Source organism: Paroedura picta, chromosome 18, assembly GCF_049243985.1.
Source record: "Paroedura picta isolate Pp20150507F chromosome 18, Ppicta_v3.0, whole genome shotgun sequence".
Taxonomy (NCBI): Eukaryota; Metazoa; Chordata; class Lepidosauria; order Squamata; family Gekkonidae; genus Paroedura; species Paroedura picta.
The window spans coordinates 303,905-328,479 of record NC_135386.1 but is presented as its reverse complement, the minus strand read 5'-3'; the positions used below and the strand labels follow the sequence as shown (position 1 = coordinate 328,479).

Genomic DNA, 24,575 nt, shown 5'->3' with positions numbered 1-24,575 from the left:
CACCGGAAGGGAGTGGGAGAGGAGGGGGTGGCATGCTTTGAGATCGCCCTGTAATCCTGAACCCTTTTGGAAGCTGCGGGTGATTCCTGTCCCTCTGAGGCAGCAGAGGTCCAGCCTGTCTTGCCCTATTTTTGAAAGAAGAGTGGCTAGCCCACCACTGGCTGCTGAGGCTCCAGAGGGCTCCAGCGGAGGCAGAGACACAGCCCACACAAACTGTTCTTCAAAAGGCATTTAATTTGATTCACCCACACAACTGTTTTCTTGGATCCACACATGAGCACAGATGGACCTCACACAGCCTGTGCTTGCAGAGTTAGGCGTTTCCCCATTCGAGGGCTTTCATGAACTCCTCCTCAGTGAAAGAAAGCACCTTAGCAGCTTCAATGTGCAGCTAGGAAAAAGAAAAGAATTTATCGAGGCTTTTTTGCTCTTTGAGGAGCCTCAGACTATGCAATCATTAGACGAAGCCTCTTCCCAAGAGGAAGTCCCCTTCTCCCCCGTCCTAAGAATGCTGGCTGCAGGCCAGAAGGAAGGGGAAGTTCTCCCAGCTTCTCCTGCAGCAGGTGTGGGACGAGTCCTGCCTGGCCCATCTACACGGGCGGGATCACCCAAGAGCAGAGAGGGGTCTCTACTGGACTAGGAGCCGGCTGGCTGGTGAAAAGCCCTCCCGCCTCAGTGTAGATTGATACATATTGCTAGTCGCTGAGGGGAACTTGCCTTTTGCCTCTTTAAAATGTCAATTAACTTCAACTGTTTAGCGAAAGCTGACATCAGGTCTCCTTTCTGTTTCTCTAGTTTCTTCTTCTCCACTGTCAGTTCTTCCAGCTGCTTGTGTTGTTGATTGACTAGTTCCTAGTGGGGGGAGGAAGGAATAGACTCGTGCTTGAAGGCAGGCAGCTCCTATGCAGGCGGCTCAGGAGGGGGGATCCCCACAGATGCCCCGGCTAGCAGGAGGAGCTGACCTGGCTGCAGTGTATTTGCACAGCCAGGAGAAGGAGGGCTGTCTTTCAGAGACACCAGAAGGGTTTCTGGGAAGAGGGTGCCTCATACTACACCCACGGGAGCTTTGTCTGCAGAAAGGTCAGGTTCTAGTCCGAATTCCCCGGCTGGCGGGTGCATGTGGCAGGAATGGCAGAGCTCACCCGGGGCTCCAGTCCCCACCCGGCCCTCACATTACCCAGTTGCTCACCCAATTCTCTCTGAGGTCACCAGCCACCTGGAGAGTGTCGGGGTGGGGAGCACAGACACATACCTTGTTGCTTTGTTTCTCCTTGATCACCTCCCACTTGGCTTTCTCAGCTTCCTCCAGGGCTCGGTTCAGGCGCACTTCCATGGTGCTCTGGCCGGCCGAGGCCTGCTTCTGCTCCCGCCGGAGTGTCTCCAGCTCCTGTGCAGTGAGCCAGGGGACAGGCTGAGCTTGAGGGCTCCCGCCACTGTGACTCTGCTCCTAGCTCCAGTTCCCTTTGCACATTGCCCCGTGCTCCAGAGACTGAGAAGGCCACCCCAGGGACAGCCAAGCCCCTCTTCTGCCTCTGCTTCCCTTCAGAGATCCCCCTCAAAAAAAAATAAATCAGAAACCTGCTGGGTAGAATTGAGCAGGCTCTGGCCAGATGGCACCCAGAGACAGCTTTGCAACCATTCCTCCAGAGGGGGCTTCTTTCCTTGAAAGTCCCTGGCCCTTCAGCCCCCTGCCTTTTGCCCCAAGCCCTGGAGCAGGCCCAGCCCTTCCTCCCCTTGATGGTCCAGCCTCACCTGTCCCTGGAGAGGCTGAGCCCAGCACCCAGGGGGGAAGGGGGCTCACCTTCTCTAGCCCTGAGACCCGCTGCTGCAGCCCTTCCGCCCTCCGCGTGGCTTCCTCTGCCAGCAGCTTGTGCTTTTCCAGCTGAGCCTGCTGGACGCTGGCTGTTCGCTGCAGCCTTCCAAAGGCCTCTTCCGCCTCCTTCTTCTGGCGGGTGAAATCCCGGCTCTCCTCGTCCTGCAGCCCAGCAGGGAACAAGGAGGACGGGGTGTTGGGAGGGAGGGAGGGAGGGGGACCCTCTGCCCCACACCCCTCGAGGACTAAGGCTTCCAGGTGGAGGTGGGGGGAGCAGTCGAAAAACCCTCCCATCTTCTGGCCATCCAATCCTGAAGGGCCGGGAGCAGGTCCAGGCTGTGGGCTCAGGGGGAGGCATAGTGGGGGCCCCCAATGCAGGCAGGGCTGGAGCCGAGAAAAGGCTCCCCCAGTGGGAAGCAGCAGGGTGGCCAACTGGGTCCCCAAGAGAGTCTGGAGAGTGGGTCCTGCTTCTTGAGGTGGGGCTCTGAGAAATGGCCAAGAGGCTCCTTCTGCACTCCCCCCTGAGCCACCTTTTCCTGTGCCTCTGGCTGCCCGTAGAGGAGGGGTGTCCCAGGATTCATGCCTGAGACATCACAGGCAGGCAGGGGCCGCCTACATCCCCGCTCTGACCTTCCGACTGCACTCCCGTCCGAGGTTGTCCAGCTCCTCTTGCATGACACGCAGTTTTGCCTTTAGGAAGCGGATCTGGGCCTCTGCAAATGGTCGATACTTTCATTAATGCTCCAGGCGTCTAGCAGTGCAAGCTCCATCCCCGGGCTCCTTGCTGAATACCTGGCCCCGGGGGGGGGGGGGTCATCCATTCCACTGCAGGAGCAGCCTCCAAATGCATTCCCTGCTCCAACCCACCCCATCTCACTAGGAAAGTGCCCCTTGGTCAGGAGTGCTGAATGAGGCCCTGCCCCCACGGAAGGCTGTGCAGCACACGTCCCCTTGCTGGATTGGTGGCCCATTTCCCCTGGCAGGGGAGGCTAGAAGGGAGCTTCTGGCGTGGCTGGAGGCCAGACCCCTGCCTTGGACCCGGCCTGGTTTACTGGGTTTCCTGGAGCTCTGCGAAGAGTGAGGCAGGCCTCCTGCAGGACCGAAGGGGAGGCAGCCAGAGCAGACCTACCTGCTCCAAGGTCGCTTCCCGCACTGAAGAGGCCGTTGTCTTCGGGGTCAGGCCAGTTTCCTTCTTCCAGCTGCTCTTCGATCTTGCCGATGGTCTTTGCCAGCGAGAAATCCGGCACGGCCACGTCAGCCGCCTTTGGGACCGTGTGTGGCCTTTGCTTGGCACTGCAAGGACGAGAGCAGAGCAGAGAGCAGAAGGCACAAAAAGAAGCAGAGTTCGGCCACTGATGCCTCTCTGAGAACTGCCCCTTTTGGAAAGGAGGCGGGGGCTCCTTCCCCAGGGACTGCCCACTCCCCAACAGACTCCTGGGGTTCTGAGGCAGGTTCTTGCCGCCTGTCACAGCTTTGGTCCTATCTGCAGAATGGCTGCTGCCCTGTGCTAGGTGCTTGTTCTGCAGAGCAGCCCTGTATGGTTGAACTGGTGGTTGGTTTTCTGGGGCGAGGACGAGTCTCCCACCAGTCTTTCCATCTAGAAGGCCAAGGGCCCGCCTGCCTTGGGGGGGGGGGCGCTGGGCTGGATGACCAAGCACCCCAAGTGGGCTGCAGCCAGGCATAGACGGAGGAGAGGGAGCCCTCCCCGCCCCACCTGCCCTACCTCTGAGCAGCTCTGCCTCCCTTCTGGCCAGACCGGGTCCTTGGCCGAGCTGCAGCTGCCAAGCCAGGCTCCTTCTTGCTTGCTGGCTAAAGAAAGCCCACAAAATGCCCATTGCTTTAATCTCTGCCACTGTGTCTCCAACCATTTCCCATGCAGGACGTCTTCTGCTCCTCCTCCTCCTCGCACTTGGTCTGGGGAACCAGGGTTCAAATCCCTGCTCTAGTCCAATGGAGTACCTTGTTCTGGGCCTGCTGAAGATTTGGCACCTCAGGAGAATGCAGCTGCCTGGGGAGAGAGAGAGGATGAAAAGGAGACTACAGATCTTCTGGCAGCCTTTCCCAAGATTTCACTGGAACTGTAACGGGGAAGAGAAAGGGCCACATGCTTTGGAAATCCAGCTTGGCAGACAGTGAAGTCAGTGAGCAGGAGAGCTGCCAGCAAGGGCATGGCCAGGGAAGCAGGAGGGGAATCGGTGTGCGGCTGTGGAGCAGGGGTGTCTCTGGGCGGTCCTCCACTGCTCCTCTGACGTCTCACTGGCCATGTGGGCTGGCAACTGTGGCAGGAGGCGGAGGAGTAGGTCAAGAGGCCCGTCCTGGGTGCAGGAGTCGCTGTTGCTTGGCCTCTGGCAGCCTCTGCTGCTTCTTGTCCAGTTGGGCACATCTCGGCTGCACATGTCCCAAAAGGCCCCCCTGAAAACGGAAGGCATCCTGCGGGGGTTGGACTAGATGGCCCTGGGGTTCCCTTCCAGCGCTATGATTCTGGGGAGAAGTGAGCGCTCCTCCTGGCAGCCACGAGAGGGCGCAGTCTGATTCCGGATGGCTCCCGACGGACTGTTGACCTCCGAAGGGTTAATTTAGGGGAATTCGCCCTTGAATGAGAGCGTGCAGGTATCCCCCCACCCCTTGCAGGTAACCCGGGACGCCGCTTCGTCGGTCGGGGGGGGGGCTGCTTGGAGAGGATCGGAAGGGGCCACTCCGCGGGTGGGGTGGGGGGGGGGACCTGCGCGACCCAAGAGGCAGCCGCTCTCCCTGCCAAGACGCACGTGTGCCCCGCAGGCCTGACGGCCCCCCGCCCCCCCCCCCCTGCGCCGGGCTTACCTGTGCGCCTCGAAGCGCTCCCCGTCGGGGGTCTCCGGCGGGGCAGGGTCGCGCATGGCGGGCGCCTCTCTCTGCAGAAAAGGGAGCGAGGAGGGGAAGGTGGGCTCAGGCTGGGGGCGGGGCCAGGGCTCTCCCGCGGGGGGGGGGCGGGGGGGTCTCACCTGCAGGAGGGCCTCGTCTGCCCGGCGGACCAGCTCGGCCGTCTTGGCCTCCAGCTGCGCGTTCAGGCGCCTGTGGGGGAAGGGCTCGGTCAGCGCGGAAGGAGCCCCGCGGCCTACCCCGCAGGGATGGCGTGCCCGCGCCTCCACCCCCAACCCCCCCCCCCCCGCCGGGCCTCACTTGTACTCCTGCTCCTTGGCCAGCAGCGCGGCGGGGACGGCGAGGAGGCTCTTCCTGCTGCTGCTGCTGCTGCTGCTTCCCTCGGGGGGGGCCGGCACCTGCGGGGGGGGAGGCGTGAGGGGGGGCACGCAGGGGGGGGGAGACCCTCCCCTCCCCTCCCGCCCGGGGCTTCACCCACCGCGCCTGCGGACGGGGCTCTCGCCGCCATCTTGAGGCTCCGGCGTCGCCTGGCAACCGCACGGGAGGGGCGGGGCGGGGGCGGGGCGGGGAAGGGAGGGGGCGTCCCCATGGAGCAAAGGGCTTGCCTGGCCCTCGTGCCCTGTTGCCGCTCAGGGCCCCCCACACACAGGACACCCCTGCAGGGCAGGGCAGGGCAGATGAGGAGGCGCGTGTGCAGGACCCCCGAGGCCAGGACTGGCCGCCATGCCCACCACCAGCCGCACAGGTGTGTCTCAAGGGAGGCTCCAGTAGCAGGGGAAATGTTTCCAAGCAGGGATGGCACAAGGACAGGCTGAGAGTCCAGCCGAAGTAGGTGGAGATGGTGGGCAAGCCAGGACCCTCTGGGCCAGGGGCAACTCCAGGCTGGCGGGATGGACCCTCCTTCGCCCTCCCTGCTGCCCGCTCTGGGCAGCCTGGGTAGAACCACCCTCTAGGCCACCCGCCCAGGGCCCATGACCCACACAAGGCCTCCAAGCTGCACCACAGCCAGTTGGCAGGAGAAAAGGAAAGCCTGCCACTTGCCCTGGGCATCAGCCAGGCCCCGTCAAGGGTCTTCCCCGGCACAAGGGAACGGGATCCTTTGGGCAGCCTGTGCTGTAGGAGGCAAGATGCCTGTGTATGTGTGTGGCAGGGAGAGCCTGTCTACCCAGGGAGGAAGAGGTTCCCAGGCTCCAGGAAGGGCTGCTGTGCCCCCATTGGTCCTGGGCCCTGCCCCACGGAGACCTTGGTCTCCCCTTTGTTTCCCTCTGCAGGCTTACTCCCGCTGGGACCTCCTTCTGCGCCTAATCCAGACAGTGCCCTTGGCGTGATTTCACTGGCAGAATCCTCCTCCGTCGGAGTGCTCCCCCCCCCCCCCCCCGATAATATGCTCTGATTACAACAGCTTTGTGTCTGCTGGGGAAAGGGCCTTAAATGTTATTAAATCTCATCAGCACAATAAAAAAAAGGGGGTTAGTTGGTTGCATTTCTTTGAAAATTCCCCCCAGTCTTTCTCGAGACATAATCCTTTAAGCTCAAGCTTTTGGTCACTTCTGTTTTGATCGTGAAGGCAGGCAAGAGCAGGTCTACACAGATCGGGCCACTCTGAAATGGGGCCATGGAAACCCTGACCTGCTGGTGACCGTGTCTGCCCCAGTCTGATTCATTGCTGTGCTCCTGTAAGAATTCGTCTCCTCGCCTTTGAGCTTGCCCCACGTAAGAAAAACACTCTTCTACTCCTGAGAGCATCTTCAGGGAAAAAGGACCGGTTAGTGGGTGATGCTTGCGGCCCTGACTGGGATGGACCAATGGCTCCATATATTGTACGTTCACGGCTAATTTTTGGAGGAATATCAGTTGGCTGAGGTGTTCTCCCAGCTGCCTCCAGAAGTGTCCTTTTGAAGGATCAGAGCACTGAATCAGTCGACACCTTCCTGGGAAATTCTGCAAAGGACCACACCCATTCCAGGACTCCAGAGAAGCCCACATCCCTGCACAGAGCAGCCTGGAATCAGGCCATTGTGTCTGGCAAACTCTGAGGGGTCACCCCGCCCCCCCCCCCCACATGCACAAGTGCCTGCAGAGACATGCGCAAGCAGGGAGCGCTCTCTGCAGTGGGCCTGCCCGTGTCCTGCCTCGTCATCCGTCTCCTCAGACTACGTTTGTTCTGTGTTTGCCATCAAAACATACAGTCTTTGCCATAATCTCCCTGCTATAATCCAGATTTCTCCCGTCTTTCTATTATGGAGATTTAGCAATCTGTTGTTGGCTGGGCAACTTGAAACTGTGGCAAATCCTTTGGTCCTCACAACAAGCATCTCGCCATGCCCGACAACTGCCGCCTCAAATCGTCCCTGCCCTCTCCCCCCCCCCCACAATAGGCAGGGGACGATGCTTCAGCGGAGCCCACAGGCCATCTCCTCCACCTGCTGATCTGTCCGGCTGGGGTTCTGGGGACAACTTTGTTTTGGGAGAGCCACAGTGGCATGCTAGGTTTTGACAGGCTGTGGTGCAAAGGCGCTCATTTGGAGGGGAGGTGAAGAATTAGGCCTAGCAGTGTCCCAGCTCAGAGCCCCACTCCTCAAGGGCCCTCCTGAGGAATTCCATTCCTCACAGTCGCTGGGGTGGGAGTGGGCAGGGTGCTGCTGGAGCCAACCAAAGGGAGCCAAGTCCCTTGACCGCACGCTGCAGCCACAGGGGCAGGGCCTTTAGTCCCACGTGCCACCCCTAGATTACAAAATGGGCTCAGATTATGCCAGCAAGGGAAGGCCGGCTGTCCACCATCTTCTCCCATAGGAACCTCTCTGATAATGTATTTTTTATTTATATTGTATTTATATACCACCCTCCCAGAAGGCTCAGGGCAGTTTACAATCAAAGTGTGCCCCAGAGGCTCTTTCTTCTCAGGTAAGGAAGGAGAGGGCCTTTTGGTGATGGCACCATCACTGTATGCTGCACCACCTACATAGCAATTGGGGGGGGGGGACAACTAACACGATTGCTGTTGCATTGCCAAGGGAACTGGATGTTTGCTGTTCCAAATGAGATTAAAAGAGCATTTACAGTAGACTTTTCCTGCTCACTTTTGTTGAGGTGATGTTCAACATTTATAATAATTTGATGATTCCTTGACCGCTTTCTTTTGCCGTGCCATTTGATTTGCCACCCTCTTGCTGGCGGTTTATAGCACTTCTGTGGGTGGCAGGGGGAGCCTGTAGTGGGGGCCAGGTTGGGTGGGGAAGAGGGAGGTCCGTGGCCTCAACCGTGGGCCGGGGGGGGGGAAGCACCGTGGTACAGGCCCTGCGGAATCCCAGCAACCCCATCAGGGCCCAGCTGGTGTCTGCTCCTGGACCATAAAGTTCTGCGGGGGAGGCGGTCCCTCAGATATGCAGGGCCCAGACCACCAGCACCCTGAACTGGATCCAGAACTCTATTGGGTCAGGCTGAAGGGGTGAGTGACCTAGAGTGAGTGACTGTTAAAAAGGTATATTGTCCTTTTATGTGGCTTATTGTGAATTCCATCCATTCAAGCTTGAATTTCCTTGGTTCTACATGTACACCGCTTTGGGACATTTTACCTGGGAAGACAGCCTAGAAGTCTTTCAGGCAAAATACTCACAAAAAAGTGTTTAGCCTTGAGAATCCCAAACAGAGAATTTCTGCACCTTGCAAAACTACAATCCCCAGGATTCCTTGGGAGAAGCCAGCCGCCTTGGGCAGGGATCAAGGCCTGTGCCATTAAGCCCTCCACCCGGCTTGAGGCTTTGACAGGCTGCCCAGCAGCGCCGGACTCCTCTGCCAGCTTCCAAGGAGGCCGCAGCAGGGCTTTTTTGCTGGTTGCCCCAGGAGGGGAGGCCGGGTGGGCCGCCGTCTGCCGCGAGAGGCCTGCAGCCAGGCATGCACTGGGGAAGGGGGGTCAGCGCACACTTCCCCCCCCCCCAGGAGCCAGGCCAGCCGGGCCTTCTGCCGCCCCTCCCTGCCGCTCCGCGATGCCCCCCAGCAGACAGCCACTGGGCCTCCTTAACCCTCCTGTCAGAGGCCTGTGCCTTCTGGACACCTTGCAAGGCTCAACAGCGGGAGGCAGGACCGGAGGCGCCCCCTCGGCCGGGCCGCCTCCCTTCTGCGGCGTCTTCCCCATGGCCGCTGCACTGCAGTATTTCCCCACAAGCCGCCGGGGCAGGAGGGGCGCCCCAGCTGTGGCACCTGCGGAGGCCTGAGGCCCGCCTGCAGTGGCTCGCGTGGCAGCCCGGCGTGCTCTTGCGGGGCGCGGGGAGCCTCGTGGGCTCCTTCCCCTCCCCGTCCGCAGACAGGGCGGCCCCGTGGAGCCTCCCCGGGCGGCAGCAGTGCACCACAACGGGAGGCGAGGCTCCCCGGGGGACGGGAAGGGGCAGGAGCGGCGCGCCCCCCGAACAGCAGCAGCAGCAGCAGCAGCAGCAGAAGCGGCAGCGCCGCCCCGCGCTCCCCTCCCCTCCCCTCCCCTCCCCTCCCCTCCCCGGCGCAGCCGGATTCCGTGCACGCGCGCCCTATTTGGCGTCGGGGCCGCTCGCCGCCGCTCCTCCTCGTCCCCGCCCGCGACGCCAGCCCCAGGGCGGGCGCCCAGACGGAGCGTGCGCGCACCACGGGCTCCCCGGCCGGCCCAGCCAGCCAGCCAGCGAGCCGAGCGGAGCGTAGCGCAGCCGGGCGGAGGAGGAGGAGGAGGAGCGGGAGGCGGCGGCGGCGGCGGCGCGCGGGGTGCCTGCCCGCAGCTCTCCAAGCGGCGATGCGCCTGCCCGGGCGCGGGGCGTAGCTGGGCCTCCGCCCGTGCCGCTGCCGCTGCTGGTGCTCCTGCTGCCGGGCCCTGCTCGGCGGGGCGATGAGTCCCCGCGGCCGGCGGGCGCGCCAGGCGGCGGGCGAGGAGCAGAAGGCCTAGCGAGCCCCGCGCCCTCCGCCCGCGCCGCGCCCTCGCCGCCCGCCCGCCCGCCCGCCCGCCCGCCCGCCCCGGACGCGCCCCGCTCCCGCCGCTCGCCTCGCCTCCCCTCGGCTCGCCTCGGCAGCCATGGCCGACGAGCAGCCGCCGCCAGCGCCCGAGCCGGCCAGCGCCGGCGCCCCGGCGGCCGCCCTGCCCGCCCTGGTGCCCGGCCTGCAGGCCAGCGAGGCCAGCGCGCTGCAGCACAAGATCAAGACCTCCATCTGGTAAGGACGCGCCGCTCCCGCCCGCCTGGCACCCGCCCGGGGTCTGCTTGTGGGGGGGGGGGGGCGGGCGGGCGTGCAAGACACAAAAGCGGGCCGGGGGGCGCCGGCCGTGCCAGGGAGCCAGCAGGGGGGCCGGCCGCGGACGAGACAGCCAGGGAGCCTGAGCGAGCGAGCGAGCGTGGCCGCGCCTGCCTGCCTGCCTGCCTGCCAGGCTGTGCCGCATGTTGACTGGAGCCGCCGCAGCCCCTCGCTTGTTTACAGCCGCCGCCGCCATGCGCCCCCCGCCCCTGCCCAGGGTGGTCCCCGGCTCCTTTGCCTGGCGCGCTGCGGGGAGGGGGCGCGCGCGGGGGCCGCCCTGTCGCCAGTGGCGATCCGGTGCCCGGCCGGGGGTGGGCAGCGCTGCCCCGAGTGGGGTGGGGTGGGGTGGGGTGGGTGGGCGGGGGTCCCCTGAGGGGCGGGGGCGTTGGGGGGGCTAGGGCTGCCGTGGCTGGGGAGGGTGGTCGGGCGGAGGCTGCTGTCGGGAGCGGTGCCCGCGGAGGTGCCAGGCGGGTGGCGGGTTGCTGCTGCTCGGCGGATCCCGCGTGTGCGAGGGGATGGGCGTGGGGAGGGCAGGGCAGGGACGGCGCCTGGCATCGCGAGCGGCACAGCGGGCGCGCGCGGGGGGGCACCCGCCTGGCATGGCCAGCCGTCTTCCAAGAGCGCCCTGGGGCTCGCCGCCGCCGCCGCCTTTGTTTGGGGTGGGCGGGTGGGTGGCGAGGGGGTGCCCGGGGTGGGGCCCCCTCTGCCTCCCTCGCTCAGTGCCAGGGGAGGGGGGTGCGCCAGCTCTGCCGGGGCTTTGTGTGCCGGTGGGGCGGGCGCCCCATTGTCCAGCCTCGCCCCCCCCCGCGCCCTCATGCAGAAATGCGCTTCTCCGGCGGCGGCGGCTGCAACATGTTTACATCGCGGGCGTTGCACTGAGGTGCAGCAGCAGCAGCAGCAGCAGCATCCACGTTGGGAGACAAAATGGCTCCGGAGCAGAGCGGCTCCCCTGGGCGCGAGCTGCAAGGGCCCGCGGGCACCTGCCCACCCCCCGGAGAGACAAAGCCCCCGGCCGGCCTCGGGTGCGGGCCCTGCTGGGAGCCCCAGCACAGTGCAAGGCTGCAAAGCCCCCCTCCTGGCCCTGTCCTGCCTGCCCGGGGGTGGGATGGGGGGGCTGGCGTGGCTGGCAGGCAGCTTGCAGGGGGTCCGAGCCCCCCAAGAGGGGTGTGTGCGTGAACCTGGTCTGAGCAGGAGGCTTCTGCCCCAGGGCCATGTCTGCGAGATGGGCGTGAACCTGGTGGCGATGTCAAGGCTCTGCCTGGGGACACTGGCTGTGCTGGCTGGCCGCCCTCTGGAGAAGAGCTGGCCTCTGGGCCGGCCGTCCCACCATGCTGAGCCAAGGGCTCCTGCCTGGAGTTGGCATTGGGCCTAAGAGCGGGGCTGGACAGCCACACCCACTGATGCCCGGCTGCCAGGAGGGAGGCCCAGGTGCAAGTGCAAGTCTTAGGGGAGCTTTCACAATCCTAAGTAGACACCCCATGCAGACCCCGTCAGTCATGACCCCCTCCCAACACTTGAGGCTGGCCGTGACCCCTGGTCCCTCCAAGGAACTTTTCAGATGAAAACGGGTGCAGGGCCCCGAGTGCGAGGTTTTCTCCATTGCATTGCTGCATCCTGAGTTCGCGGAGAGGGGGGCTGCAAAGGGGGTGTTTGCTGGGCAAGTGAATTGTTGCCAGAACTGCTCCGGGGTGCTGTCCATTAGTCACCTGCCTGAACTAGACGGATCACGTAAATAAACAGACTTTCCTTTCTATAGCCTGGATGGCTCAGGGCAGGTAGCTGGGCCACAACAATCCCGTCAACACCTGATTATAGTCATTAGAAAAATATCCCCCCATAAATCTACGCCTGGGACGAGTGAGTGGCGTGGCCCTCCGTATTGGTGCTTTGGGGGCAGGTTCCCCTTCTGCCTGCCGTGGCTCAGAGCGGCTGCGGTGGGGCCCTCCGAGGTCGCCAGGCCTCCTGGGTCGCGTGGCCGGGGGGTGGGGGGGCAGAGCAAAGCAGTCCTCTGCAGGGCAGAGCGTGTATTGTTATCTTAGCTGCCTGTTCCATGGGTCAACCTCAGTGGGTGTGCCACACACACAAAACGTGGCCTCTCCACGAGCAAGTGGGGAGCAGATGAAAGGAGCTTGCACTTGTTCCAAGTGGGCGTCCGCCCCAGCCAGTGCATGCACCGAGGGCTCTGGGAGAAAGGCCCGGCTCCAGCAAGGAGCTCTGAGGATCGCAGAGAACTGAGTGCTGGGAGGGGCGTCCCTCCTCGTGCTGTTTTGGAATCAGCAGCACCTTGAAGTCGGGGAGAGTTGCCAGGAAATCGCTTCTGCCGAATCTCCAGGCTGGCCCTGCACATTGGCATGGGGGGTGGGTGACACTCTGGGGATCAGCCTGCTGCAAAGCCACACCCTCTGTTCGGGGCTGTGGTAGTATTGTAATATATATATATTAATTTCAACATAAGTACAATTTGCCAGGTGCCCCCGGATGTCCCTCCAAAAGTGGGACAATCTGGTCACCTTATTTAAAAAGGGAGTATTAAATAAATAAACAAATGGGGGGGTCTCAAGGACCCCCAAAGAGTTGTTTCTGAGCAGCTGTGACAGAATTATTCCCTTTTTATTATATAGGGTGACTTGCCTTCAGCAAGAGCTGGCTGCTCTCCCGGTTTGAGACCATGGGTGGGTGGGTGAGGGTGGTTTTGTAAGGAGGGGGTGAGGAGAGGGTACTTGTCAAATGACACCTGCAGGATCTCTTGGGGATTTCTTTTTTTTTTTTTAAGTGGCCCAGCTGTGGTTCCAGAGTCCTGAGGCTTATTTAGAGTCTTCTTCATTTTGTTCTTTTCTTTAGTATTTTGGTTTAATCGTGGAATTTGCTTTATTATCACTTGTGGGTTTTCTTGTAAGTTGCCCTGAGCAGTTGATTCGTAGCAGGGCAGGATATAACCCTTCTCACGCCTGCAGCTTCTCACCTTCTACCTATTATTATTATTATTATTATTATTATTATTATTATTATTATTATTATTATTATTATATTTATACCCCGCCTCCCCCCGAAGGCTCGAGGCGGCTGCACTCTGCACTCCTCCTTCCTGTGCTCCTCCTCCTTGGATGCCTCCTGCTCTTAGTTGGTAGCCTGCCTTGGGTTTCCATGAGGAGGGCGGCCTACAGAGAGAGGGCTGGTGAGGGGCTGGCGTAGCAAAGACACCCCTGCAGCTCCCAAATCCTGGGGCTGCTTGTAAAATGGGCAGCTTCCCTATCCCTCCCCCCCCTCCTGGCCTTGCAGCTACAGCGAGGGAAGTGCTGGGAGGGAGGTGAAGAGCTTATCGGAGCTCCCACACGCAGGCTCGTGCCCGCCCTCTGAGGGCCTGGGGGTGGGGCACCTTGCAGATGCCAGCCCAGCACCCACCCACCCACACGTGGCCCAGCAGGGCTTGGAAGGACGGCTGCTTCTGTCCAGATCTGGCAGGGCCACAGGGATTCCTCGCCCCCGTGTTTCTCAACACCCCTCTGGCTGCAGCCTGGCACCAGGAGCTCTTTCCAGCGGGTCTGTGGAAGCCACGGATGGCCCGGCCCTGGGCACGCTTCTGGGCAGTGCTGATGCCCCTTGTCATCTCTCCCGGGGGCTTTCCTTTACTGGGGGCTTTGTATGGCATGCTCAACAAGGCTCTGCCCAAAGGGACTTGAGTTTAAATGCGCCGTGTCACTAACGGGATCCTGCCAGCGCTGAGGGGCATGAAGGCAGGAGGAGCAATGGCAACCCCCCTCCCCTCCCCCCCCCCTCCAGTGCTTCTTGTTCCGGCCTTCTGTGCCCAGTTCATGAGCAGCCGCCGGCTGGTCCATGTGGAAGCGTTAGAGGCTGCCTGGGGGCCTGCAATATGGCTCACGCACACACACGCCTTCCAGGAGGGAAGCGGTCGGTCTGTAATCGGGAATCCCTCGCTCGTTAAAAGAGCACGCTGAGGTTCTCCACGATCCGACACAATAAACCTTTATGGGCACCCAAATAGCCTCCTCTCCGAAGACGGCGCAGGCCGGGCGGCTGACGGGTGGAGGGAATGAGAGGTCCGGAAGTTATGTGATTCCAGCCAGGGAGACGGGTGGGCTTCTTGCGTCGTGCTGCCGTGGCTCCCTGCATGCCTGCAGTCTCCGCATTCAAGATCCGTGGCCCGCCTCTGCTGGGAGCTGCAGGTGGTTTGGAAATCTGCATCCCTGCGACCTGGGGGGGGGGGGAGGGAGGCCTGATGAGTGCTGGCAGCTTCCGGAGGAGTCCTCCTCCTCCTCCTCCTCCTCTATGGAAAGACACAGCCTAGAGTGTCCTGTAGCTCTGGGAGGGCTGGGAGGGGGGCCGAGGCTGCCAGGAGCCCAGTGGACTCACAGAGGAGCAGGAAGGTCTGGCAGAGTGTGGCTCTCTTTGGCCTGGTGCTACTCAGAGTAGGCGCTTCGTTGTGGGATTCCAGACATGCTGTGGGAATCGACTGGCGTCCGGCTTCTCTCTCTCTCCTGGGCAGGGATTCTTCTGTGTGCTCTCTACGTCTGTCACTAATCCAGACTTTTCCCCCTTTCTCCCTAGCAAAACTGTACAATCGAAAGTGGACTGCATTTTGGTAAGCAGACCTCGGGGGCTGATGTGGGTGCTCTTCAACCTGGGTGGGGGAGAGGCAGAGAGCAAGAAGCCAGGAATTCTGGACACACCCGGGGAGGGGGGGGGGACACACACAAGACGTGAAGTTTCTGGAAAAGTTTGAAGCCACAGGAACAAAATGGAAATGTGAGGAAGAGCGTGAAATAGTTGCACTATTTTCCTATCAAAGCTTAATCTGTTTTTACTGATCGAACAACATAAAATGCAGAACGTATAGCTTAGCTAGCATGTAAAGTTGGACCCCTTGGTATGTTTCTGGGCTTGAAAAGTAGGGTGTGGCGGAGGGGTGCCAAACTGTGGCTCTCCCATGCTGGCAGGGGCTCATGGGGATTGTAGTGGTTGAGGGTGTGGGAGACGCGGGTGCAAATCCCTGCTCACGCCAAGAGGCCTGCTGGATGACCTTGAGCCAGTCACACGCTCTCAGGCCCCCCCTTGCCCCCATGAGCCGGTGGGGAGAAACTGGAGGGGAGATGGAGGGGCCAAACCGCCTCGGATCCCTGTTGCAGAGAAGGGAGGGGAGTCAGCGGATCGGGTGAATGACGGCCTTCGTGTTCTGTGGCCGACTGCTGTGCCCAATTCTCCCTTGGCACAATCTTAACTTTAACAAAACAAATTCAATAGTAAACAAAATAAATTGTATTGGGCAGAAACTCTTCGCTAGAGTCCCAATGGCTGGGACTGCCCATAATGTATGCTGGGAATGAGCAACAGGCTTTGTCCAAGAAGGCTTCCTTCCCTCTCAGTCAAAGAGGGCGACCTGAACTATTGAGACCGCTGGAAACGTGGGGCAGGACTCCCGGTCGGATCGGACCGGTGCCAACTTTAGAGGAAGAGGGTTTCCTGGCCGCAGAAGCCAGCTGGCCTTAGGTGTGCTGCCTCTTGTGCAAACCTGGTTCTTTCCGCCTTGTGGCCGTGCCCGTCCGTGACCAGGCTTTCTTTTAAATAAAACCCTGTGTTTAGCAAGAAGTTGAGAAGTTTACAGACCTACAGAAACTCTACCTCTACCTTCAACTGCCTTCTGGCCCCAGCAATGGCGAGAGAAGGTGAGTCTGCCCCCAGGATGTCCTCCCCGGCCTCTGCCCTCCACGCCTGTGGGGCCCGTGGCCACTCTCCCTGCCCAGCTGGGAAGGGAGCTCCGTGGGGACAGGGATCGGGGCCTGCTCACTCGCCCTCTCACCGTTGCCTGCTTTCTCCCCGGCTAGTGATCAGCTGTCCGTGTCATCCAGCCGCGCCCAACAAACGCACGCCTTTTCCTGGATCCGGAACACCCTGGAGGAGCACCCTGAGACCTCCCTGCCCAAGCAGGAGGTGTATGATGAGTACAAGTGAGTGCTGCCCGGGGGGGGGGGGGGGGGCTTTGGGGAGGGGGCATCTGAACGGGGGCAGCCCGGCCTGCTTTGTGTCTTTGGGCCACCGGAGAGCTTTGGGCCTGCCTGTACTGCAGGGGAAAGGCCCTTGCAAATGAGCGATCCTGGCAGAAAAGCCACTTCCTGCCCCACAAGAAAGAGTGGGTTGTGTTTCCATGCTCTCTGGCCCCACGAGCGAGGGATGAGCCTCCCTCTGCTCCAGCCTCCTGACTTCCCCTCCCTCCCTCCCTGCAGGAGCTACTGCGACAATCTTGGCTACCCCTCCCTAAGTGCTGCTGACTTCGGGAAGATCATGAAGAACGTCTTTCCCAACATGAAGGCCCGCCGCTTGGGCACAAGAGGCAAATCAAAATATCCTTTGGGGCAGGGGAAGGGAGACAAGCCGCCCGGCCGTGGGGCCAGAGCCGCAAAGGGCGGGGGGGGAGGAGGGTCCGCCTTGGCCAGGCAGGGATTGGCCCTCGCTTGGCTCTGCCTAGAGCGGCTCATGCACAGGCGGCCATCCTAGAACATGGTGGCTCTGGCAGGAAGGCCAAGCAGGCCTGTTTCCCTTAATTGCTTGAATCACGTATTGCTATAGTGGACTCCGGAAGAAAGCTCTCGTGCAGATGCCAACGCTGCCCAACCTGGACTTCCACAAGACTGGAGATGGGGTAAAGTAGACACACCAACACCCGTCTCCCCCTGCCCCGTGTCAAGCAAGAAGCCCTCCTGCACCCTGGCAGGGATTTGGCTGCCCGCAGGCCTGAAGGATCCACGTTTCTGAAGGGAGGGGGCCTGGCGTTTTCCTTCCTTCCTTCCTTCCTTCCTTCCTTCCTTCCTTCCTTCCTTCCTTCCGTCCTTCCGTCCTTCCTTCCTTCCTTCCTTCCTTCCTTCCTTCCTTCCTTCCTTCCTTCCTTCCTTCCTTCCTTCCCATATGTGTCTCGCTCTGCACAGTCCAGCTATCGTCTTGTGTCTGTTGGGTGGATTATTTTTGCACGGCTCCTGAGAACCACCCATCCCTGCCAGCTGTGATGTTTTGCAAGTGGGGCCTGCCCTTATCTGGGGGAAGAGGGGGCAGCCTTGGTGCATTTCGTCCTTCACCTTCTGTATCCGTGTGGTCGCCGGCTCTTGTTGGAGCAGTGGCCCTTCTCTCTCCCCCTGGGTGGCTGCAGGGCAGAGCAGAGCTCCTTTCTTGCTGGGCCCTGGTTGGGACTGCTACTCAGACCCCCCCCCCCCCCGGGTCTGTCTTTCAGCTGGAAGGCGCGGAGTCGGCCGGGCACCTGCAGAAGGCGGACGAGGAGGTGGTGTCCGCGGCCTGCCAGCTGGTCTGCGAGTGGGCCCAGAAGGTGCTGAGCCAGCCCTTTGATTCTGTCCTGGACCTCGCTCGCTTCCTGCTCAAGAGCCATTACATCGGCACCAAGTCCGTGGCGGCCCTGACCGTGATGGCAGCAGCCCCTGCGGGTGAGAACGCGGGAGCTCTCTCTCAGCCTTTGAGTCCGCCTGGCCTGAGGAGAGACCCCAAGGAGCGGGGGGAGAGGGGCGGTTCCTCCCCACCCCTCATGCTGCTGGCTCTGGGCACGTGCCCCCGTGGGCCGTGGGCTCAGCGCGCCTGTCCTCCCCATGGCAGGAATGAAGGGGCTCCCCCAGCCGTCGGCCTTTGTCCCCACCGCAGAGAGCCATTCCTTCCAGCCTCAGGTGAAGACCCTCCCCTCCCCCATCGACGCCAAGCAGCAGCTCCAGCGCAAGATCCAGAGGAAGCAGCAGGAGCAGAAGCTGCAGTCGCCCCTGCCGGGAGAGGCCCCCGCCAAGAAGGCCGAGAGCGCCGGGGGCAACGGGGTGGCCGGCCTGTCCAACGGGAGCCCCGCCATCTTGTCCCCGCAGCCCATCGGGATCGTTGTGGCCGCCGTCCCCAGCCCCATCACGGTAAGGGCCGCGCCTCCCTTTGGGGACCGGGTGGGGGGGCCACTCGAGGGCCGAAGGGGACCCCGAGGGAGACTCCACAGACACGCGGACCCCTTCAGTCGGCTGGGCAGGGGCTCTCCGCTCTGCTTTTGATACCGGCCATCCAAAGCAGTCTGGGCAAGTGCAGCCCGCTGTCTGGGCACGCTCCCCCCCAGATGTCCTTCCGGACCTGGAATCCCCTCAGGGAGCTAGGAGCAAAGCAACCGCAGGCTGGGGGGTGGGCTGTGGAGCCAGCTTTAGGGAGAGCGGTTTCTTGGGGGTGCAGAGCCCAGGTGGGCCGGTGTGGGGCTGTGTGGAGGGGAGCGGCCGGGCGGCCTTCTCGCCTCGCCTGGGCGTGGCTGTTTTCCTGGGAACTGGCCTTGTCGTCCTCCTCCTGCAGGTGCCGAGGAGCAGGCAGCTGGTGACCTCTCCCAGCCCGGTCAGCGCCTCGGAGGGCAAGGTCCTGCCGCTCAATGTCCAGGTGGTGACGCAGCACATGCAGTCGGTCAAGCAGACGCCCAAAACGCCGCAGAACGTCCCGGCCAGCCCCGTGGGGGACCGCTCAGCCCGCCATCGCTACCCCCAGATCCTGCCCAAGCCTGCCCACAGCAACGCAGCGCTCACCATCCGCTCTCCGACGACCGTGCTCTTCACCAGCAGCCCCATCAAGACCGTGGTGCCCGCCCAGCACCGGAACGTGGTGCGGATGACGGCCATCTCCCTGGCCCCCACCAGCACCAGCACCAGCACCAGCAGCACCCCCGCCAAGCCCCCGCCAGCCGCCGAGGAGCCCAGGAGCGTCCCGCAGATCAAGAACGGCTCCGTCGTGTCCCTGCAGCTGCCAGCGCCCAGGGCGGGGGGCGGAGCCTCAGCCAGCACCTCGGTCGAGGTCAAGAGGGAGCCAGAGGCCGCAGCGGACGACCACCTCCCGCAGGGCCAGGAGAATCCCGACTCCTCCAAGGCCGCGAAGGGAGCTCTGAGCACGCCGGTCACTCCGCTGCGGAGGCACGAAGCCGAGCCCCCAAAAGCCGCCAACGAGGAGGCCCTGGGAGAAGCCACGTCTGTCTGCAGCCTGCGGGCAGAAGAGGCAGGGCGGAAGGGCCTCGCTCGGCCTGCGGACGCCGGCCTGGTCCCTTCTCCGGACGCTGGCCCTGGCCCCCACACTCCTGCCACCACCCCACAGACCTTCTCCAACGCCCACTCCTCTCCGAGCAGCGACAAGCCGTCCTCCAAGAGTCCCCGGAAGAGGCCGGCCCTTGCGCCCCCGGAGTCCCAGCTGCCCCCTGCAAAGAAGCTCCTGGGGGGGGTGGCCCCAGCAGTGGGCCCAGACGTCGCCGCCAAAGGGAACAGCGGTGCCCGGCCCTTGCAGCGGGTGGCGTCTCTGGCCAACGCCGACGGCCCTGCAGCCCTGGGGCAGGTCCCCCACAAGGTGACCATCAAGGTCAGCACTGCAGCCCCCCACGGCCTGGGTGCCGGCTGTCCCCTGGACGCTGACCTCATCCTCACGGCCAGCGATCCCGCCCTGGGGCAGCAGCTGGCCGCAGCCGTGCCCAGCCTGCAAGTGAAGCTGGAGGGGAACTTGCTCATCCTGGAGAATGCCCCACAGCCGGAAGGAGGCCTCCATCCCGACGTGTGGCAGCAGCTGGTCAAGAGCGCCACCTTTGCTCCTGTGACCGGCCCACAGCAGCCTCAACAGCCTCAGCAGCAGCCTCAGCAGCAGCCGCAGCCAGAGGAGGACCTGGGCGTCCTGACCCTGGCGGGGCCCTCTGACCCAGAGGAAGCGGAGAAGCCTGCCTGGGAGCCGGGGCCCTTTGACGGGTTGCCAGAGGCTGCCTACGGCCAGCCGCTGCAGGGCCAGGGGCCAGAGGGGGGGCAGGCACAGCCTCCCAGCCATTTCCCACTGCAGCCCGTGCTCAAGGGGCTGGAGGATGCGGCCGCACAGCCCAGGGAGAGCTTCTTCTCCTTCGAGGATGACTTGACACAGGACAGCATCGTGGAGGAGCTGGTGCTGATGGAGGAGCAGATGTCCCTGGGCGGCGGCCACCCCTACGGCTCCTGCCTGGGCATCGCGCTCCAGAACCCGGGCGTGGGGCAGGGGGCAGCCCTCTCTGCTCACCCCGGCAGCGCCCACTTCTACCACCCCCTCCACAACAGCGGCACCCCCGTCCACACCCCGACCCCCACGCCCACCCCGACCCCCACGCCCACCCCGACCCCCACCTCGGAGATCATTGCCGGGTCGCAGGGTGTCTCGCGGGAGAGCCCCTGCTCGCGGCTGGCCCCCACCACCCCGGTGGACAGCGCCCTGGGCAGCAGCCGGCACACGCCCATCGGCACGCCCCACTCCAACTGCAGCAGCAGCGTCCCGCCCAGCCCCGTGGAGTGCCGGAACCCCTTCGCCTTCACGCCCATCAGCTCCAGCATGGCCTACCACGACGCGAGCATCGTCTCCAGCAGCCCCGTGAAGCCCATGCAGCGGCCCATGGCCACCCACCCCGACAAGACCAAGCTGGAGTGGATGAACGCCGGGTACGGCGGCGTGAGCCACCCGTCCGGCTCCAGCCACAGCCTGCTGCCCAGCTACCAGGAGCTGGTGGAAGACCGCTTCCGCAAGCCCCACGCCTTCGCCGTGCCCGGGCAGTCCGCGCAGGCCCAGCCCCGGCACCACGATGCCCACTTTGGCCGCGTGACCCCCGTCTCCCCCGTGAGCAGCACCAAGCAGGAGGGCTTTGCGGTCCCTGCGCCCCTCGACGGCAAGGGAGCCCCCTCCTCACACGGCAGCAGCGGCAGCGGCAGCAGCTTCCGGTGCCGGAGCGTGAGCCCCGCCATCCACCGCCAGCGCAACCTGAGCGGCAGCAACCCCGCCCCCGGCCCCCCTTGCCCCACTTGCCCGGCTGCCAGCGTGCCCTGTCCTGGCGGGCCTCCGTTCGGCAGCCCCCTTGCCCCGGAGGCCCACGCGCCCTTTGCCGGCGTCCCGGGGGACACGAGTGCCAGCGCCCTGGCCCAGAGGAGCCAGTCGGTTCCCCTGACGGTGATGATGCAGTCTGCTTTCCCGTCCGCCCCCTCGAAGCAGGCCAGCTCTAAGAAAATGATCAACGTTTTGCTTCACAAGCTCGACTCGGAGGGCGACGATGCGATGCGGGGCCTGGGGGTGAACAACCTGCCTTCCAACTACACGGCCCGGATGAACCTGACCCAGATCCTGGAGACGTCGAGTGGCTTCCCTAGTGCCAACGGCCAGAACCTGCTCAACGCCAGCCCTGCGATGTTTGAGTTCCAGGCCCCAAGTTACCTCACCAAAAGCGGGGGCGGCAGCAGCACGGAGCAGGTTGCTTTCCCTTCGGGCGAGATCCAAGCACAACCGGAGAGCGCGGAGCCCTCGCTGGACTTCAGCGGCACCGTCAAGGACCTCTTGGGGGAGGAGGGCCTGCCCCCCGCCCCCCCACCGCTAGGCAGCCAGGTGGCCACGGACCTGGGCAGCGTGGCCTCCGTCTTCTCCAGCGACCTCCGGCTGACGTCCGACCTCTCGGGTAGCATCAGCGACCTGAACACGCTGGACCCCAGCCTGCTCTTTGACCCGGCCCACCAGCAGTGTCCGGACGACGAGGCGACCCTGGAGGAGCTGAAGAACGACCCCTTGTTCCAGCAGATCTGCAACGAGTCCATGAACTCAATCGCTTCTGCAGGTTTTGACTGGATGGAGAGCAAGGACCATCCTGCCGTGGAGATGTTGGGTTAGCCCTCTTTTTTAAAAAAGAAAAAAATTATATATGTATGTAGCACACTGTATCTAAAGACAGACGTCTTGTATTTGTCTTAACGGAAGTGCCTCCTGCAGTAGAAATATTTAAGATGAATTCATTGTGGCATTTAAAAAAAAAAACACAACGGAAAACAAAAAAAATACCTTGCTTACCACCAGCTGCGTTACTCTTCAGCAGGGAACCTAGTTGTGTCGATTTTAAAGACATTTCTGAAGGAGATGGCCTGTCTCTAAGCCAGTATTAGATTTTAAATTGAATTAGCATTTCTTGCGATAGCAGAAGAGAGACCAGAGGAGAAATAGCCCTCCAGGCCAGCCATGCTGCAGCGAGCCTGAAGGAGCCAAGCCAGAGGCCGGAGCCGCCCCCAGTGGCCTTACATAGCAGGCTGCGTGCCCATCAACTCAGACCCCTTGGCCTGCCCCTTAGGTGGGAGGGGGCTGATAGGAAGGCCCGGGCAGAGCCCAGGGACTACGGGTGTGTCCCCCCCCCCATGGGGCCTAGGGCGAGAGAGCTCCCCCCATCTCCCCAGGGGGCTCCTGATTCCTGCTTCTGTCTGGCCGTCCTTCCCCCATCTTTGGGGGGGGGTTTCAAAGGAGCCTGGGGAAAGGGGCAGGCAGGCAGCCTTTCTGCTGTGTGTGTGTGTGTGTATGGGGGGGTGGGGGCTTTGATGGGGGAGATGGCCTGCCACTTGCCTTCACCAGCACCACTCCACTTTCCAGACAAGGGCTAAAGGGGGCAGGAGGGCCGGAGGGACAGCCCTGCAGAGGGGGGTAATGGAGGCAGAGCCTTGGTTTAGGTTTGGGGGTGCCTCCAGGCTCATCTTAATGAAATGATTTTAGGCTTTTTAATGTTGGTCCTGGTTTTAACATCCAGGGGCAAAACTGGATTCTGAGCCCTGGAGACATCCCCCCCCCCCCCAGTCTACGTTCTGTCCCCCGGGCCGCCTGCCCCATAGTGGTGAGCTGGTGTTTGTTTTATGGGCAGGCCCCTCTCCCCTGCTGCGAAGAACGAGGAACGCGAGGGAAGGTCAGGCACGGCAGGAGGCAAATGCGGGGGCGGGATGGACAGGAAGTCCAGTAAAGAGGGGGGGGGCCTGTGTGGGAGGGAGCCCAAGGGATCGTGCCCTTGGGCAGGGAAGAGCAGCCCCCCCCCACCCCGAGGCCACCCTCGTGCCCAGGTCTGCCCCAGAGCCCTTCAGCAGGAGGGGAGAGGAGACGCTGGCCAGTGCTGGGGACATGGGGGGGGGGGCAGGGTCAGCAGCATGGCTTCCTCTTTGGCCGGCCACTTCTCCTCTGCAGCCCTGGCCAAGAAGGGCACGGCCTTCCCATCACCAGAGAGTGCCTGCAAGACTCCTCAGGGGCTGCCCCCCTCGCTAGGCTAGGCGATGAGCTCGGCGGGGGGGGGGGGGATTTGTCTCCTCCTTCCCTCCCTCCCTCCCTCCCTCCTGCCAGGCCTTCTCTTGCTAACCACCTGCTTTCAGGTTCCCCAAGTCGCTTGCTTGAAGAGGCGGGACCCAGAGCCACACTCGGCCCCACAGACCTCGGAGAAGGGAGAGGACGGCCAGGGCAGCTGGGCGGTTCCTGACGGTGAGAGCCAAAAGCCCCTTCTGCTGGGCACTCCCCAGACAGGCCAATCCTGCCCGGCCGCGAGGGGCCCCCAGTCAGCCATAGGGCACTCACCCCCGGAGCGCTGCTACCGCCTGGGGGGCGGCATGGGGGGTAGACAGTCAGGCTGGGCCTCCTGCTCACCTCTCATGGGTCTCTGTAGATCCCAGAGCAGAGGGAATAGACCCCCCCACACACACACACACCCCTTGTTGGGACACACACAGGTGGCTTCCAATTTAGTCAGTGGAAATGCTTGGCCGTGTGAGCATGCCTGAAGGCCTTTGGCCAGCGCTGGCCATTGCCTTGAGCTGCGTCCCCCGGGAGGGTCAGCACGAGCAGACGGAAGAGGAGGTTGCTCTCGGGGGGGGGGGGGCTGGGTGCTAGAACCCTCTCCTTGCAGCCTGGGGGGGGGGGTGGAGGTGCCTCTCTGTCTGGGCCTCAGAGGCCACTGCATGCAGAGAGCGACTCTGGGAGTCTCCACCTGTCCTGAGCTGCCCCTCCGTTCGGACTCAAACCCTGGGGAGAGGGCCTGGGAGGGCTGCCCAGGGCACAGGCCTGTTCCTGTTCTTGGAGTTAAGCGGTGCTCAGCCTGGGCCCCGGGGAAGTATTTGGGGTTTTCCCGAGGGGCGGGGCGGGTGGGTCGTCCGTTGCACTGGCCCTTCTGCTGAATGGTGGCAGGCACCTTCCTTAGGATAAATGCAACCAATCTGGCCCACAGACGAAAGAGAAACAAGAAAACAAATGACTACAGAAAACTACTTTTTAATGTGTTTTCATTATGAAAAGGCAAAAATGTCATCCGAATGACAGGTAAAGTTGTCTTATGTAGCAATCGTGCATTAATCTCAATGAGATATTTCTATTTCTTGTTCTCTTACCTGAGAATATTACAGCAGGAAAAAAAAAGATGTTTTTGTTTGCCTCACCGTGTTAATACCGGATCACCCGCCGTGCATGAGCGTTCTCGGACTTCCCTTGTACAGTGCTAGGTAGACCCTGTGACCACAGCGCTGCTCTCTCTGTCTCTCTCTCTCTCTCTCTCTCTCTCTGGCGCTGTATTGGGGGCTGGTTCTGTGTTGAGCAGGCAAGCATAGCTGAAATCACCCGTTAGTTACATTTTTTTACGTTGACTAATTCTGCTTAGTTATTGTTAACTATGTTCTTTTCTCTCTGATTATTTTTATTGCGCTGGTGTTGGGGGAAAAGCCCCCTTTTTGCATTGTTCGTTCATGATGAGAATTCATGAAGTAAAGCAGATTCTTGCAGAAAAGCACTGGCTGTTGACCGAAAAGAAGGACGTTTGTGGCGTTGAAGTTGGTAAAGTCTTGTACTCTACCCCGTGCTTTCTATAAGGAAAGGA

The 24,575-nt window shown here is 62.2% G+C and overlaps 2 protein-coding genes across 2 annotated transcripts; one reads left to right on the top strand and one right to left on the bottom strand.

Moving 5' to 3' along the window:
* Window positions 1–214: 214 nt before the first annotated feature.
* TEX9 (testis expressed 9) lies at window positions 215–5,207 on the bottom strand. Its single transcript, XM_077318313.1, has 12 exons — window positions 5,151–5,207; window positions 4,973–5,070; window positions 4,795–4,864; window positions 4,634–4,704; window positions 3,773–3,821; window positions 3,537–3,622; window positions 2,943–3,106; window positions 2,444–2,526; window positions 1,802–1,975; window positions 1,253–1,387; window positions 718–852; window positions 215–391 (listed from the first exon to the last, which is right to left on the bottom strand). The coding sequence occupies exons 1-12, from the start codon at window positions 5,178–5,180 to the stop codon at window positions 314–316; spliced, it is 1,173 nt and encodes a 390-aa protein (XP_077174428.1). The 5' UTR covers window positions 5,181–5,207; the 3' UTR covers window positions 215–313.
* Window positions 5,208–9,670: 4,463 nt separating this feature from the next.
* On the top strand, window positions 9,671–24,201 carry RFX7 (regulatory factor X7). Its single transcript, XM_077318311.1, has 9 exons — window positions 9,671–9,841; window positions 14,486–14,519; window positions 15,518–15,600; window positions 15,760–15,882; window positions 16,159–16,275; window positions 16,490–16,574; window positions 17,157–17,364; window positions 17,531–17,826; window positions 18,245–24,201. Exons 1-9 carry the CDS (start codon window positions 9,705–9,707, stop codon window positions 21,581–21,583), a joined length of 4,422 nt encoding a protein of 1,473 aa, XP_077174426.1. The 5' UTR covers window positions 9,671–9,704; the 3' UTR covers window positions 21,584–24,201.
* Window positions 24,202–24,575: the final 374 nt, after the last annotated feature.